Source organism: Camponotus floridanus, unplaced genomic scaffold (genome assembly GCF_003227725.1).
Source record: "Camponotus floridanus strain SB8 unplaced genomic scaffold, Cflo_v7.5 scaffold24, whole genome shotgun sequence".
In the NCBI taxonomy this organism is placed as follows: domain Eukaryota; kingdom Metazoa; phylum Arthropoda; class Insecta; order Hymenoptera; family Formicidae; genus Camponotus; species Camponotus floridanus.
In genome coordinates, this window is record NW_020229370.1 from 1,657,887 (window position 1) to 1,676,091 (window position 18,205).

Below are 18,205 nucleotides of genomic sequence, written 5' to 3' on the forward strand. Positions count from 1 at the left end.
CAAAATTTATTAAGTTGCTTCTTTTCTCTTCTATCATGTTAAAATTTTGCATGAAATTAATAATATTTATTTATATTAGAAATTTGCGCGTAATAAACAATAAATATAAATAATGAATACAAATAAAACAATAAATATAAATAATGAATACAAATATATGCAAATAGTGTGTTGTATAACTTTAAAATGCCAGCATTAAGCCCTAATGTTTTGAAATTATATTTCTGTCAGTTGAATTCTAAATATAAATCTGTATTTATATATATGAATAGTTCTTGTATACACGTCATTTGTGAACTTTACTAAATATTTGAAACGCGAATCACACTTTGGGATAAACATACAACTGAATTTTGTTTTGCTTTTTTTAGACAGGTGAGCACGAAAACAATTTTCTAGACCTCTCAGTAGGTACTGGTAGCAGTGAAGATCTTGGAGAGACCGAGGTCGGTTTGCAAGTAGGACACTCACGTAATTTCACGCTGAGCCCTGAGACAACCGATTGCGATAGCAATTGCGGAGATTTGGACAGCGAGGTGTCTCTCATGATGATGGATAACGAATTAATGCCAGCAAGTGGCCTTCTCGGATCGGTCGGCGATTTGGGGAATAACTCGGATTCTCTGAGAATATACACTAGCATGCCAGTATTGGAAGACGGTCTGTCCAGCGGTCATGCGAGCGATACTGATAACAATAATCCTACTGTGATGCTCATGAAACGACAGATAAACGAAATAGAAAAAGAAATTATTCAAAGAACTCGTAACGACATGTTAGGCATGAACGAGAACGACTCCGGGAAAGATGTTGGTCTGAATGTAACAAAGGATATTTTACACACGTTGAAGACTTCATCGTCCCCCGATCTATTTATCGCGAAAAAGGAGAATTCATACGATACAAACGAGTTGCAGCTCGATGGATTGGATCCACTGGGCACGCCACCGCCGCCGGCACCTCAGGGACGACAAAGCGTAACCTTGGAGGTAAACTGTGGCGAAGTGGAAGCGGCCATCAAAGACATCAGAATGGCACTGCAAAGGACTAAAACTCTCCCTGTGAAATCTCCGTCCGAAGATCCACCGGAACCGAGCGTCAGTCCGATATGGATACCAAGGTATCTTACGTTTTGTTTTATACGGAAAAAAGATATTCCAATTGTGTTGTCCAATCTGTCCGATATTTCGCTTCGGTATTCTTGCTTGCTAAAATGTCCCTCCCTTTTACGACGCTAAATATGTTCGTTTGAGATACCCTTTGGGATATCTCATTATTTCGCGCATTAAACGCATCTAACTAAGATGCAGTATAATGGACGACAGGCGGAGAATCTGCATGGAAAATAATAGCGAAGAATCCGATGCGCGTCGCATAGGCGATGAAGCCGATGTGGAGATCGAGGAATGTCCGGATGAAGAGGAAGCAGATACCGATCTCGAAACAGATCGATTGCTCGGACAACAAAGGACGGATGATCAAGGATTTTATGATGATAAGGTGGGCACATAATATTTGATTGTATGCAATCTCATTTTATTGCGTATCGCTTTTATTAATTATTGTTATATCAATGGATTTCTCTTTTTTCTAATGCTTAAGAGATTTAGGAGTCTAATGCAAATCGAAAAATGGTATATTTTTTAACAATATGTAAAAATTTTTTTCAAACAAAAATTGCTAAAAATTACTGAAAATATTAAAACAAAAGAACAATAATCCGGTCTAAATAATCCTACAAGAATCTACATATATATATATATATATATATATATATATATATATATAAATATTTAAAATAAATATATATTTTTCAATATGCAGATTCTTGCACGATTATTTAGAATGCATTATTATTCTTTTATTTTAATATTTTCAGTAATTTTTTATTTTAATTTTGTTTTTAATATAAAAATATATATTTTTTAATAAAAAAGAAACACTTTATTCATCTAGTCATTTAAATAAATTTTACATAATGTTAAAAAACATCCTTCTTTGACTCATTAGACTTTTATAACCTTTTTATTAAACAACAATTATAACGCACATTTATAACAATATATGCGTACACTGAAACTTCTCCTAATAGGTAATGTCGAGGTGATGGCGATGCATTTAAATTTAGGCGAAAAAGGATACGAATAACGTGCATTTCCTGTATATTTTGTGCTATCTAATTGGTATTGGTGTTCAATTAATATCGTCTTGGTGTTACACAGGGGTGGAGGAAGCCTAAAACTAGGACAATGTTACCGCCAATGAATGCGAAAGTCGCAACACCAAAGCAAACCCCTCCCAAAACCTTGAGTGTCGCCCCAATAGAAACGCTAGCACCTTCCGAGCCCGTACCCTCGACGTCTACCTCGATCTCCCCACCTCCCGTAGTATCCGTTATACAATCGTCGTCTTCTAACGAGTGCGAAGTAGCCACTCCCGCGCAACCCACGTCGAGTCCGCAGAAGACCCCAGTCAAAAACTCCCCTTCATCCCCTCAGAGTCTCAAGGAATCCAACAACAAGGTGAAAAAGGTGCCCTTTCAAATGCTAACACGGAATATTTGTTCTTACTTAAAGATTGTAGATATCTATATCTCTCTAGGTGCTCTTTGTGATGAAATATTGGTGCATGACGATGTGCTATCTTTCTGTTGCTAAATGAGATACATATTCTAATCAGCTTAAATATAATTTATGTCACATGTCAATCTTTTAAGTACGTTATTTAGTGTGATAATACATAGGTACGATTGATAGCTATTAAAATATTATTGATAATATACACATTTTAGTAAATGAAAAGATAATCTTTTATATAATAATAAAAAAATTAAATATATTTAATAATACTTGATAAATAATTGATAAAAATATTTAAGCTGATTTTTTTCAAAAGAGAGGGTATTTTTTTTTGTTATCTGATTGTTTTATCTTTTTTTCGCAGCTTCCGCTTATTATGCTTCTTTTGATTTACAACAGAAATAGCCTCAATCCCGTCTTTATAGAAATAGCATATTGAATAATCTTTTCTTGACAAATAAAATACAATAATAATGAAATACTTTATATAATTTTTTTCTATGCTTTATGAGAAACAAAGTAATTCTTTTAATTGATTTATAAAATCAATTGGAATCAATTGGAAAAGAATGAAAGTCAATGATGTTTAGTGCTCAGTTAACTACTATTACTAATACCATTACTATTGCTTTTTCTATTTCATAATTCATTTATAATTCATTTATAGTTTTATTCATAATGAATAATTTTTATTTATAATAAATATGAACGTGTTAACGTATTATATTTATTGCCTTTATTATGTAACAGTTATTGCATGATTAACATACACACACACATATATATATATATATATATATATATATATATATATTTATATTCTATTGCTTAAATGATTATATATATTATATATCTATAAAATTTGTCACTATAGCTATCAAAGTCTTATTTGTATTATCATGCAAAAATGCATTATAATTATTTTGTTTTCAGGATAAGGAAGGAAAAAAGAAGAGTAGAAATAAGGAAGGTACTGTCATATATTGTTATTAATACAATTCTTTTTCCAATACTCTGTAACGACTTTCTAATTATTACGAATATTAATAATTATGATACTAATATAATATTTCTTTCTTTTGCATGCATTTATGTATAAACTTGGATCTTCTAATTACTCTTGTATGGTAGGTATTTGTTTTATATCTGTATATATTTTGAAACAAAAAAAACTAAAATATTTAATTATATTTTATTATTGCTATTAATAAACTTTTGTTTAACATAATTTATTATTATTATTATTAATTATATATATATATATATATATATATATATATATATTTATATATATATAATATCTTAACACTTTTACACTTACACCTTTTGCTTTAATTCAAGGTCTTCAACCTATTCATATCTAATAATATCTCATATGCATGATATATATTTTGATGAAACTATCTTCGTGTACATAAGTAAATATCTGTAAATATTGCTCGTAGACTTGAGAAGTACGCTCAGATGAAAGAATTACATTTTATTTGTGTTTCTTGATAAGATCGGCAACTGTATTGATAAGCACTATTCGAAAGTTTTATTATCAAGGATTCGGAAGTTATGATCTTTTTTATGCTTGGCCTTTTCTCACCTAAAGTGTCTTAAGTGGGGAGTCTGGTGAAGAAGTAGATAATTTCAAAACCTTGCTCACATAAGTGTTTATAAGCTTTTACGAGACGTAATATTCAATGAATATAAAGTGACTTCGCATTTCAAGCGTATATTTGTCGCACTTACATGTGTACAATAAATTCACCTTTTAATTAGACACAATATATGAGTATATAATAAAAGTGGATATATGATAAATATAATAAAAGTGTGCGTGAATACAATAAAAGTGAGAAGCTCAAGGTCCATTTTTATCAAGAATCGGAAAATTGTAAAATATCAAACTTTTTATGCGCTTTTTTACGCGCATAGTATGAAGAATCTAATATTAACTGAAGAGTCGAATAATCAAGGATCAAAGAGTATAATATTGGATATATCCATGTCTTCTGTTAAATTGCCTGAATGTTCTTCCAAGCGCCTAATCACTTTCGGCAGAATAAATTGCGAGAGAAACGGGAAAAATACTAAATGGTTCGTGTCTGTGGCGCTTTCAGATTTATTGGACGATCCATCAGTATTGATCGAAGGTGTCCTATTCCGTGCAAGGTATTTGGGATCCACGCAATTGGTATGCGAGGGTCAACCGACGAAATCGACTCGAATGTGTCAGGCGGAGGAAGCAGTTTCCAGAATAAAGGTACATATGCGAGAACGCATTCTTTTCTATTTTCCATTCATTATCTCAAACTTTTCTTTCCTTGTGAATTAATGTTGTATAGGATGTCCCACAGAGATACACATTATTATATTCCTTGTAAAAAAATAAGCATGTTTTCTTTGACACATTTTCCAGAAACATTATGCTGGAGATATTTAATTTTTTAATATCTCAATCTTATGTGTTTTTATTATAAAAATATGAATGTTAAATTTAATTATAAAGGAATTATAAAAATTTTTATACAAAGAATCTCTTAGACACGAAGAGTCAAGATATAATAAGTATATTATACAAGATATAATAAGTATATTGCAGGCATATTAAAAAAATAAGTATCTTGAACAATTTCGAAAATTGTGCCAAAAGAAAAAGTTGTTTGTTTTATAAGAATCTTATATGGGATATTCTGTATAACATTTACGAGAGTTATGTGTGTGTGTGTGTGTGTACACACACATACATATACAGACGAACATCTATATATGGATTTTATATAGAGATATGTGTATATAATATAACAAAACATAATCGTAATATTTCGTATGTAAATTATATATATATATATATATATATATATATATATATATATATATATAAAGAATATATATATGAGATAACTTATTTTTTCTAAAGATATGTGAAACGTCGAAAAAAAAAACAAAGATCATCGAGTATGTACATAATGAGTTATATTAATTGTGATGTATAAGTTACTTAAAAGTTATACATATGTACATTATTTTTCTATAATGTTTGTTCTAAAGAGCAGAGTAACTACTAATTAAGTAAGCATCGAGCGATATATCTGATAGGTAATGCATCCACGTATAGTAAATGATATGTTGTGTTTTGTTTAGATCAGTAGCATTAAGTTTGAAAGATGCATTATATTATAGTCTCGAATACAGATATATTAGAATTTATATATCGATTAGAAATTGTTAATTTGTGTCTAATTATTAATTTTTTAACGCGACGGTCAAAGCAAAAGAGTCTCGTGCATTAAAAAAATCTCTTAGAAAATGTAAAATCGTTTCTCCAAAAACCTATTAGAATTAAACTACGAATAATAATAATAACGATGATGATAATAACGATAAAATTAGCAGCATGCTCTGAATGCTTTATTTTGATTTGCTACTTAATTTGTAGTGACCAACAGTGCAATATTCTCATCTGCAATATAATATGTATTTCAATGTTAAGATTTTTAACTTTTTGAGGATTTTCAAGATTGCAATATTTTTTAATGTGCAGACGCAAATTGAAGAACTATAGTTAGAAAATATTATGATATAAATGTTTTAAGAAATTTACGCGCATTAAACTAGTGTGTCTTTGCCAAGTATTTCAGTTGCCATTGCTTTGAGATCCTTAATTTACCTCAAATCGTTAAAATGCTGGAATCTTAAATGATTAGTTAAACCTGAGAGTTTTCTGTAGGAAAGAGTACACACTGTCCATTAAGTCGCATCGTTTGTAAGTTTTTTAATTTTGTAGATGCGTGTTCCAACGTTTTACAGTTACTGAGATATTATCCTTACAAAATAATACACAGATCGTGTTTATAATACCTACATTTTCCGTTTTTCGGCATTGCATATTTTAACTGATATAAGCTCTGCGCTATCTTTTTTTTTAATTTACGTTTTTATAATTTATAATTTGTGATTAAGCAATCTTCCAAAGAAACTGTCAGTATTAAGCGAGCAGTATGAAACAGTAAATTCTTTCCTCCTACTCTTAGGTTCTGCTCATAAGCAATTAAACGTCAGCATTTAGATACATATCACAAGATTATATGTGTTATTTTTCCTTGCATAATGATGAAATGATTTTTTTATGAGATGATCACGAAAAGTTGCCATCGCTCTTAAAACGCTTCTCCTTTTAGAAGAATCTGAATGCTGATTTCGACTATCTGATACAATTAATCTTAATATAACTGTGAACTGGCCGTTGTGCAAAAAGGCCTGAATGTTTCAGTGTAGCGCCCCCCTTCCTCACATCACCAACACCACCACCACCACCACCTGACCACCGAACACTGTCATCTTCTCAGTGTAACTTTGATGTGATTTCTGTGTATCTGTCAATCTTTCTTTCTCTCTCTCTCTCTTTGCGAATATATATATATATATATATTTATATATATATTTCTCTCTGCTATCCGCTTGCTATATCCGCTTTCCTGTAGATTCTTGATCGATATATTTCACGCACAAGAAATCTGTATTCGCGAAAGATATTGGTCTACTCAATAACTATACATTTTTATATTTTACCTCAGATTGAAGATAAATCATTATAACATCTCAATAGAGAAGAAAAAAACTAGAAATGAAATTTAAGTGTAAAATATAACAGGCAAAGCTTAAGCAAATTTCTGTTGGGAAAGAAGATAAACTTGGAATTTGAAAGACATATATATTGACACAACGATACCATGTTATTTTATGACAGTAATCCTATAAGATTAACGACGCGTTGTACCTTCGTTCGTTTAATTAGAGTTTACAAAAATATAGATAATTAAAGATTTTTCTATGATATCTTATCACATGATATAAAATATAGTTACATAGTTGAGTAGACCAGAAATGAAAATGTTTTTGTAATTTTCATCATTGTAAAAATATTTTAGTTACACTCTGTGCAGAAGTTAAGGTGTCTGAAAATGATGTCTTTTTATAATTGAGCACGCTCTCTCGAAAATAATTTCTAACTCTTTTAAAATGTCTGAGTGATGGTGAGAACAGAAATTGTCAATCATTTCTTTTAATAGTATATGCATGGCAATTTATTATTAATTGCAAGATTGTGAACTCTGTGCTCCATTATATATATGCAATAGTATAATAATAAAGGGACATGCAAAGATTAAAACGTTTATATGAAAAATTTATCTCTCAAATGATTAATACACATTATTATTATATTATGATGAAGCTTTCTAAAAGTCATATAATTAATTTATGTTTATTTAATGCTTTTTATCAGCACTGGCAAAGAAACTTGTCTTATGCTTGCATCTAGATCTCTGCATTCGCTTCTGAAAAGACATACTTTGAATTGAAATTAATTATTATCGTCGAAAATGATAACTTTATATTCTTATCTTGATAATGATAATTCTATATTCTTATCTCGATTGCTTATATCTCTTTGATTTTTCGATACGGTATAATCGATGTTAATTGAAAAAACTGGATTAGTTTTTTGCGATAACAGAGCTCAGGCTTCGAATTAGGAGTTGCTAGATAAACATCTAAAGATTGATACAGCCAATTATATGTATGTATAAACGATATTTTATATATGTTTTGTTAATTGCAATTGCCGCGTGTATTCATTCGTCGACCTTATCGTTACCTGTAACATACGCTTGCACGTTGCACAGCTTCTAGACACCGTGATGCGCTTGTTCGAGGGTAAAATGAATGCATAATAAAGGTCGCAAAAGTGTATGTACACGCCATCGAGCTCTGCTGCATTTATATGTATATGTGAATGATTTGACTCGATAGATACAGATAGAGGACACAGAAGCATGAGTCACTGTGCATAGGAGAGAAGTAAAGAAAAACAAAAACAAGCCGTACGTTAGCAACTCGAGAACTGATGAACTTATTGGCTTTTTGCCTCTCGTTCTGTTGGTGGTGCGTGGCAAGGTGTGACTAGCAGAGCCTTTGTTTGTTTGTTTGTTTGGCGCGTACATAACGGAAGGATGATGGGCCGATGCAGGCAACGCTCTTAAACTATGGGGGGCAGCATGGGTATGGTCGCTGCAGCATTGCCTCGCAAGGAAGCCTAGAGGAGGACGAGTGCGACTCGAGCGAAGAACTTATAGGGAGCGCTTCTGGTGGGGGCCAGTCCGAGTCGCACGCGCTTGGGGCCCACCAGCCGAAACTGGCCCCGATCAGTGGCTGCTTGGGGCCCACAACCGTTTTCAGACTACAATTTCTCGGGTCGGTGGAGGTGGAAGAGGAAGGGGGACGTAAACGGCGTAAGCGCCTTAAGAACCACATGGTGGAGGAGGCTGTGACAAAGATAAAGGTCCGCCCTCATTGCCCTTCATGTCCCAAGATAATTATTCCTTGCTGTAATGTCCGCGACCGACTGTCCTTTGACTCTTGAAAGAACAGTCGTTCGAACCCCGCCCGCGTTTTATCCCCCTATTGATTTATAATCCGACACTGCGCATCAAGTTTTACCGGCCTTTTCGTCTCTTGAATTGAACTTTACTTTACTCGACCAAGATTCACAACAATTCCCCGTATAATTGCACTTTTCAGTTACTTAAAAACTCACATTATCTGCGTATTACACACAATGCACACGATCTTTATAAATCATAGCGACCAAATCTCTTGCAAGTTAGATGTTGCGCCAAAGTTAGGGGGATTGTATAATCGTTTATCTCTATATCTTTCTCTCAAACTCTCAGGTTTGTAATAGCGTCGTTAATGATTATGCTTATACGGTTTACACTACAGTGCACTATTTACTTACTTTATTAAGCGCGCTGCGTATATGTGTTTATAATCTGTTACATAATATATTGTATTCGAACAATTTATAATTAATTACTCTCTACTCTGTTACACATGCTGCTTCCTCTCGATAGGCATTGGTACGTATATATATTCTCGTATGTGAAAACATATATATATATATATATATATATATATATATATATATATATATGTATGTATATATATATGTATATAAATTATTTAAGATATTTCTACAAATAACGCTGTAATATATTATTTTCAGGCACCGGATGGTGACACTCAGCCAAGTACGGAAGTAGATCTCTTCATATCGACAGAAAAAATTATGGTTCTCAATACCGATTTGAAAGAGATCATGATGGATCACGCATTGCGCACTATTTCATACATCGCGGATATTGGCGACCTGGTGGTATTAATGGCGCGACGACGCTTTGTGCCGCACGAAATGGAAGAAGTACCGAAAATTAATCGTACTCCGAAGATGATCTGTCACGTTTTCGAAAGTGAGGAAGCTCAATTTATAGCACAAAGTATCGGACAAGCGTTCCAAGTAGCTTACATGGAGTTCCTAAAGGCGAACGGGATAGAAGATCATAGTTTCGTTAAGGAAATGGATTACCAAGAAGTGCTCAATTCTCAAGAGATATTCGGCGACGAGTTGCAGATGTTTGCAAAGAAAGAAATGCAGAAAGAAGTAATTTTCAAATTCTTTCATTCTTTTTTTACTAATTCTATTTTAAAAATTTATATTTTTTAACGACTTAAAATAGAGAGACTGCATTGTTATCATTTTGCTCCAATTTATCCTTAAATAACTTATAAATATTCAAACAAAATTTTATAATTATAGCGAAATCAATATTATATTTTGTAAAAAAAAAAACAAGTTTGATATGACAATATATTTTACGCTTCCAGGTAGTGGTACCAAAAGCGAAGGGAGAGATCCTCGGTGTTGTAATCGTTGAATCTGGATGGGGTTCGATGCTGCCAACCGTAGTCATAGCAAATCTCGCTCCGGCTGGTGCCGCTGCTCGTTGTGGACAGCTTAATATTGGTGATCAGATAATAGCAATTAACGGTGTATCATTGGTCGGCTTGCCTTTGTCTACGTGTCAGACTTACATAAAGAACTCGAAGAATCAGACAGTTGTTAAACTAACTGTCGTACCGTGTGCACCGGTTGTCGAAGTGAAAATCAAGAGACCCGACACAAAGTATCAGTTAGGATTTAGTGTACAGAACGGAGTGATATGTAGTCTATTGAGAGGCGGTATCGCCGAACGGGGTGGGGTTCGAGTCGGTCATAGGATAATTGAGATCAATAATCAGAGCGTTGTCGCTGTACCGCATGAAAAGATTGTTAATCTTCTGGCTACATCAGTGGGAGAGGTATGTAAAACGACTGTACGTTGTGTATAATTTTTGTTTGATAAAAAAAAAAAGAATTACGAAATATCTTGTTCTTTTCTAGATTTTGATGAAAACGATGCCCACGTCGATGTTTAGATTATTAACCGGCCAGGAGTCACCGGTGTATATATAAAAGCGTTCAGTTGCCTGGCTGATGCGTAGTGAACAGACAATACATCCGCCATCCACTACCGTACACTATTCGCTCTACTTTTACTGTACAGATTATTCTACGCAAATCTATGCTTTGTGTTTCGATTCTTATTGGGACAATTCGATACATTCACCAGCTCCTGCTTAGTAAACAAGATTACATAGGTACGTCGCAGAAATGTTACTAAATATTTACTCAAGCATAATTTATATGATTATCGTAAGATATATATATATAGTACTAATGAATGAGATTCTCTATAACATAAATATGTTTTCCTGAAATTTAGCGAGAGAGATATCTTTTTCAATATTTCTTATATACATAATATCGGCGCATATTACATGTCTGAATGTTATATATATATATATATATATATATATATATATATATATAAAAATTGCGACAAAATTGTCATAATTTTGACTTATACAATCGAGTAAGACGATAGAAAAATATTTCTCTTTTAGATTTTTAGTATACAACATATACTCTGTGTTACAGAGAATCGCATTATTCGCGCCAAGGAAGATAGGTGATGCAGTTGCACATGATTATAAATAGCACAAAGCTCTTTACCAACAGCTAGAGCAGGGCTGGAACTGTATATTACGTAGTTTAATGACATAGTAATATTTATAAAAAGGATCTCCCTCTCTATCTCTCATGTGGGAGATACTTTAAGGGCTGAAATGTTTTATTTAATCTTTTTTATCTTTAAAAGGCCGGCGAATATTTGCGGCTTGATGCCCAATGATGTTAATTAATTTGTACTAAAATTATTATCTATCATAGTAAACTTGGGATGCGTAAATCTCGTAATAAATAACGATATAGTAATTATATAGAAGAGCGCAATAAGCAAGATTTTTCTTAACGAGTAATTCGTTTTACAAGATATTAAGGTGATTTTTCGCAAGTGATTTGTGTGTTATATTGAAAAAGAGAAAAAAATGATCCACCAAGTGGATCTTGTATGCCTATGTATCTCTATTCTATAATACTCGGCTGTATCGAAACTATAACATAGTACATTCATTGTATAATATTGGGTGTTTTCCAGCTAGGACACGCTAAATTACACAGTGTGTAACACTGTGTAAAGTTCTTGTTGGAACAATCAGTGTATGTTTAATTTCTGAAAATCTCTTCAGAAGACGGTTTTGACTTTATAATATATTAAAGGATCTCTATTGTTAAAACATGGTTATGATATATTGTACGATTTTTGTAAACAAATTTAAAGAATTACAATTTATTTTGAAGAGAAGTGATAATTTTACATATTTTTTTATATATTTTATTTTATATATTATATATTTTATCTTATATTTTCAAAGATGTTGCCACAATTTAAATAGTACCTATGAGATTTCTTACAACATTGGGACATTTTACACGGTTGTACTTAGCATTTTATTGTGTTAAGCAATGTAACTGTCTTTTGTTTCACTTGCTGGAAAACGCCTATTATTTTTCGACATTTGAAATACATTGATACATATAATAATCCTCGTAACTGATTGCCGTCCACGAAAAATTGGACACATTAAAAAAAACTCTAGTTTTATTTACTTCAAAAATTACTGTAAATGTAACAATTCCTTAATGAGCATATAATTACGTTGTTATACATTTTTCGGAAAAGTACATGACTTGTCTTTGTTTTTCGCAATTGCAGTAAACTACAAGATTGTAAAAAATTATCTCGTCTTCAATAAGTTGCATTGATCATTTGCTTCTTTGATCATATATTGATAAATATTGAGAAATGGCTGTGTATTTAAGAATCCTAGATTTTATAGATATAAGATTTCACTCAATTTAAACACTTTAGGATAGGGATTTCTAAATTTTTGAATTTTGCATTCTCTTTTTTTATATCTATCTCTCTTTTGATATTTTAGAAACTTTTTTAATTAATCTCTCTCACTCGTTTTAAAATAAAAACTCGATATCTTCATTGAATTGTTGACTTAAAGTTCGCTGAATTTTTAATTACAGTTCAAGATATAAGCTTTTTAAATAAATAATTATGACAATTTTTTTATTTCCTATTATATATCTTTCAAAAATTCGACACGTTATCGTGACGCGTCAATTTGAGAAGTAAATATAATTTTAAGCAATCTTATTTTGCAAATTCCTGAAAAATTGATGAAAAATGAACAAGAAATACATTATTATTAATGAACTTTCGATTATGGATAATGTAATGTTCAATTTTATAGAATAAAATTTCCTTCAATTCATTTATTTTTCGCAAGAATCTGCAGAAAAGCGCAATTCATAAAAATAATTATAGTAATAATTAAAAAAAGGCTTATATATATAGACGCGCATCTTATTCATATCAGCTTGCAGTAAGTCTTCACTTCAATATAACATCTATAATAGTTACATGTAATATATGTAAATTGTATTCAATTTAATATAGCTTCTCTCATTGCATAGGCATACAAAGTGAATTCTAGCTCTATTCTTGACTTTGTCAATGGAAAATTTCTTCTAAAATATACAGACTGACTTCTATGTGTTACCCAATAAGGTACAATCATCCATTTCAAAAACTCAACTCTCGCCAAATTCATACTGGTATAAAGAAAAAAACGAAAGAAAATGCATTCGTCTTCTATATAAATACTATATGCCACAATAATCTAAGTTTTATCTATTTTTGCTGAAGATTTCTCACCTTCAAACTATTCTGCTTCAAATATCAAGAAGTGTGCAATGATACAAATTTTGAGATTCCTGATGTCTGATAAAATTTCAATGCCAAAGTACATTAAGTAGTAAGGTGAAACAAAACAGCAAAGTATGTATAATTTTTTACAAAAATTATTCAGATTTTGTCTGTGAATATGTGTATGCGACTACTTGAAAATGGCATATTCTGATTTGCAAGAAAATCAAGCTTGTGTATTGTCTTCACTTCTGATATCATTAAGATATAGGCTATTTAAAAAATAGAGTTCAGAACTTGTTATAAGTCAAAGCGAACGCGCAATTATTTGTAAAAAAGTGTCTAATTTTTTAACATAGATAAAAAAAATTGACTTTTTCGAGACAAGCAAATCATGTTAAACTGTATTATAACTTTATATCAAAAATAAATTAACTAAAAATTGTTTGCATCTTCTTTTTGAAAATGGAAATAATTTTCAGTTTTGATAGTAATTTTTCGACCCGGTGTATTAATTACACATATTTTCATCAATTTAAGTGCATTATATTTTCTAAGTTCTGAATTCTTCATCACTAAATATGCTATATAAGTCATGGAATTTATGTGTTCACATAGTGTCATAATACATATGTGTATTGTAAAAAAAGCCATACTTTTTTTTATCCAAACACACGACAGAAAATACTAATATTCTAATAAATAAATTAGTATTTAATTTTTTGAAAGATTAAAAACATGTTACGGTCATTTTTCCATTTTATATATATATATATGTATGTATAACAGATATGAGTTTTTGTATTATCTAAATTTTTAAATCAGAGTTCTCTCCTTCGATTATACTGATATATTTTCAGAGATCTCTAATTTGCCATAAATATATGCGACATTTCGTACGGAACAATTCACTGGAAGGTAGATATGGATAAGAAAGCATGTATATAAAGTTCTTTTCGTTGCTATAATACTTGATACATAAAATGTATAAAAGAACAAAAGAGAATAGTTGTAATGTACACCAATGCAAGTCAACGCTGCGCGTGGAAAACCTCGAGAGGATAGTTACGTGAGAAATGTCTCGTGAAATATATACGTATGTATAAATATATATGATAATTCTCGATTACTTGATTGAAGAGGATACAGCCAAGCATATTATACGATACTGCATATCATGAGGAACCGATATATCATTGTGGGCTAGAAGATCTTCATTCTTTCTCGGCAAATATTTAAATGAATATGCAAAAGGTCTTTTATCCTTTGCCGAAAGATCATCAGAGTAAATTTAGAATAAATCATGATCATATATATGCTAGGATAATGAATTTTGGCATAGAAATTTTAACCATATATTCGATGAGCAACAGAGAGATATGATTATAATATATGGGATCAAACACAAGATGTTATATATTGGGTGGCTGAAACTTATCTAGTCATTATGCTAAGAATAAGATGAATATATATATAAATATAAATACAGAAAAGTATATATATGAATATGTGTATATATATATATATATATATATATATATATGTATACATATATACATACATAATAAGTTAATACTCAGCCATCGTAAGCCACCCTGACTGTGTGAATGTGTTTAGCCACATTTTAATAATAATATCCACAACCTATATGCTGTGAATCTGACCATTCATTATTTGTTTATTTTTTAGAAATATAATGTATTATTAAATTATAATATTTTATTTCCAAATTTTAAGTTTTACTTCTTATTTTGGTTCTTTAAGAGTATATAAATTATTAAAGTGTGGCTTATATCAAAGTATTTTTTAAGCATAAAGTGGTATTAAATTTGTTTAATATTATCTGTTGATATTCTCTACTCATCTAAATTTTTTCCTATGCAATCTTTTCCTTTTCTAACTTTTCTATAACTATTGTTGAATTATATATGAACGAATGTAAGAAGAGATGTGTAGTAAACTTGTTTTCTCTTTAAATTTAAATAAGTATATCTATACAATTGTTAAATAAGAGTTTCGCCATGCAATTATTTCCAAGCATTGTACGATATTTGTACGATCATGGTCGTCCTTTAATGAAGGCATGGCGGATAATATATGCCTGATTTATGATATATATTTAGTTGAGAGATAACAAAGCATGTGTGTTTTATATATCATTAAGCCTTATAAAATAATGAATAATGATCATGCAAAGTCAGTACGAATGACAGATACAAAATTCCCAAAATCTCGTTATGAAATAATTGAAACCAGCCATTTTCTCGTAATAAATAAAAATAATTATATCTTACACACGTATGTGTGTGTATATATATATTATATACATATATATATATATATATATATATATATATGTACATGTATATGTATATGTATATATATACTTATATATAGAGCTTGCGCTGTAGCTTCACCAGTCATGAAACATGCTACAAGATATCATGACTGTCTTTATCAATGTTTGTGAGTGTATAATAAGTTATAAATTATAAGTGAGCTATATTGAATGTGTATATGGTATATGCTAGTCCATACTAAGATACAATAAAATGTAATTTTGAATTCAAGTTTAAACGTAGTTATGTATTTATATATATTTTGGATTTCTTGCACAATGATATGTCGATGAAAACAATACATTTTTTCCGATTTCCTTTCTGTCTTTCTGTTAAAGGTTTTATTTCTTCAAAATATTGATTCGCGTGACACATGAAGCAGTAAGATATATATAGATTGTAAGCGATTTCATAGAAGCGATCTAAAATTAATCTAAACTATTAATATCATGAAAAGCACCGATAAAAAATTACTCTTTCTCTCATAAAATGTCCTAATGAGCTTTTTTTTATTATTTTATAGCATTAATGCTTATGAGTTAATGTTGATATTTTTATGAAAAGTATATCAAAATTCTTACCAATACATTTTTTTTACAATAAAAGTATGAGATTTATATCATTTACACACACACACACACACACACACACACACACACACACACACACACACATATATATATATATATATATATATATATATATATATATATATAAAAGCCTATAAATGTTTTTATTAAAAAAAAAATCAATTTTAATAATTTTTTTGTTAGTACTTTATTATTAATTTTTCCATGTAATTTAGTAACGTAATAACTTATCTAAAGTAAAAATTTATTTTTAATCAATCGAAATGTATGTTAAAATATTTCCGTGAATGATATAAGTAAACGAGTAAAGAGAAATATTAACATGTTCGTGAGATAAAAACGTAGTTAATTGATGATGAACGTAATGAAATGTACATTAAAAATTAATCGTATGTTACATTAAAATTTCTCTCGATCTTAATTGTTTTATGCATATTAATTATGCCATATTAGCTTTTGCATGTAAGTGGTACACATGTAATAATGCATACAATAATTATTCTATATATCCCAAACTCTTAATAATAATCTCTTTATTATTGCAGATTATCTACAATTATTTTAATCTATCCCCGTGTCCTTAAATTACAAAATCTCCCTGTTGAAATAATTGTTAAAAAAGGTAGTCTTCCTTTTTCGTAAGATATACTAACTGGTTATATATTTTTATTCATATTTATCGCAATATAATGCATTAGATATAAACTTTAAACTGATATTACTTTTATATTTTATTGAGCCAATGCATTCAATATGACAAGAATATATTAAATATAGATTTCTATCAATATATATATTATTCCTTTGCCACATATTTTGTTACGAAGATATTGTATGGTTCTACTATTCTGCTATTTATTTATTTATTTGCAATATATATCAATTTAGATATCTTTTGCACATATTATTACAATTGCTAATTTTAATTATTAAATCGAAAGTATTTATGCATATATTTTCCTATGTATTTTACACCATTCATATAAGCATTCTTCATAAAACAATTAATCTTATATATAGAAATTCTTATTTTCTCTGTGCACAGATTTTATATTACGCGTACTCGTATCTCAATAAGTAGAATTTAATTATTGTAAAATACACAAAGATTTTTTTTCTACTTATATTTATACATTAAGTGGTTAATTGGCAATTAGTACTAACATAATAATGGAAGATTTCTATTCATTTATGTAGTTAAACTTCTCTGAGTAAAACCAAAAGTATTAGAATATAATTTTTTATATTTAAAAAAAACTAAAATACTATAAAATCCAAATTTCATAGTATTGTATATATCTTCATATAAAATAATTAGAAATTCAAGTTTATATAGATTGAAAAAAACGTTTGTAATTTTTTAATATATTATCTATAAGACATGTCATAAATAATAGTTACATTACTTTTATATATCGATTTTGTGTCATTCCCTCTCTCTCTCTCTCTTTATTCTAAATATGTTCTATTCAATAATATTTAAATCTATGTTAGACAAAGAGAGAGAGAAATATACTTATATAACCAGTTAATATATACAAAATTTGAAGAAAATCTGTATATTAAATAACAAATCTTTCAATTCTTTTAAATAATATACATTAGGAATAAGAAAGAAAAAAAGGATAAATTATAAATTGCACAAAAGA

General features: G+C 29.9%; 1 protein-coding gene across 18 annotated transcripts in view; it reads left to right on the plus strand.

Moving 5' to 3' along the window:
• LOC105257000 overlaps positions 1–12,214 on the plus strand; it is a 42,632-nt gene extending 30,418 nt beyond the window's left edge. For 6 of the 18 annotated variants that reach the window (XM_025408907.1, XM_025408909.1, XM_025408905.1 and 3 more), the window contains 11 exons: positions 372–1,120; positions 1,311–1,500; positions 2,223–2,531; positions 3,513–3,549; positions 4,688–4,830; positions 8,581–8,910; positions 9,482–9,487; positions 9,634–10,068; positions 10,293–10,766; positions 10,849–11,105; positions 11,446–12,214. In XM_025408907.1, the coding sequence (XP_025264692.1) occupies positions 372–1,120; positions 1,311–1,500; positions 2,223–2,531; positions 3,513–3,549; positions 4,688–4,830; positions 8,581–8,910; positions 9,482–9,487; positions 9,634–10,068; positions 10,293–10,766; positions 10,849–10,920 (2,745 nt within the window). In that variant the 3' untranslated portion in view covers positions 10,921–11,105; positions 11,446–12,214. Of the gene's footprint in view, positions 1–371; positions 1,121–1,310; positions 1,501–2,222; positions 2,532–3,512; positions 3,550–4,687; positions 4,831–8,580; positions 8,911–9,481; positions 9,488–9,633; positions 10,069–10,292; positions 10,767–10,848; positions 11,273–11,445 lie in introns of those variants that run through there. The other 12 variants (XM_025408911.1, XM_025408913.1, XM_025408914.1 and 9 more) reach the window with 12 other exon arrangements.
• The last annotated feature ends 5,991 nt before the right edge of the window (positions 12,215–18,205 follow it).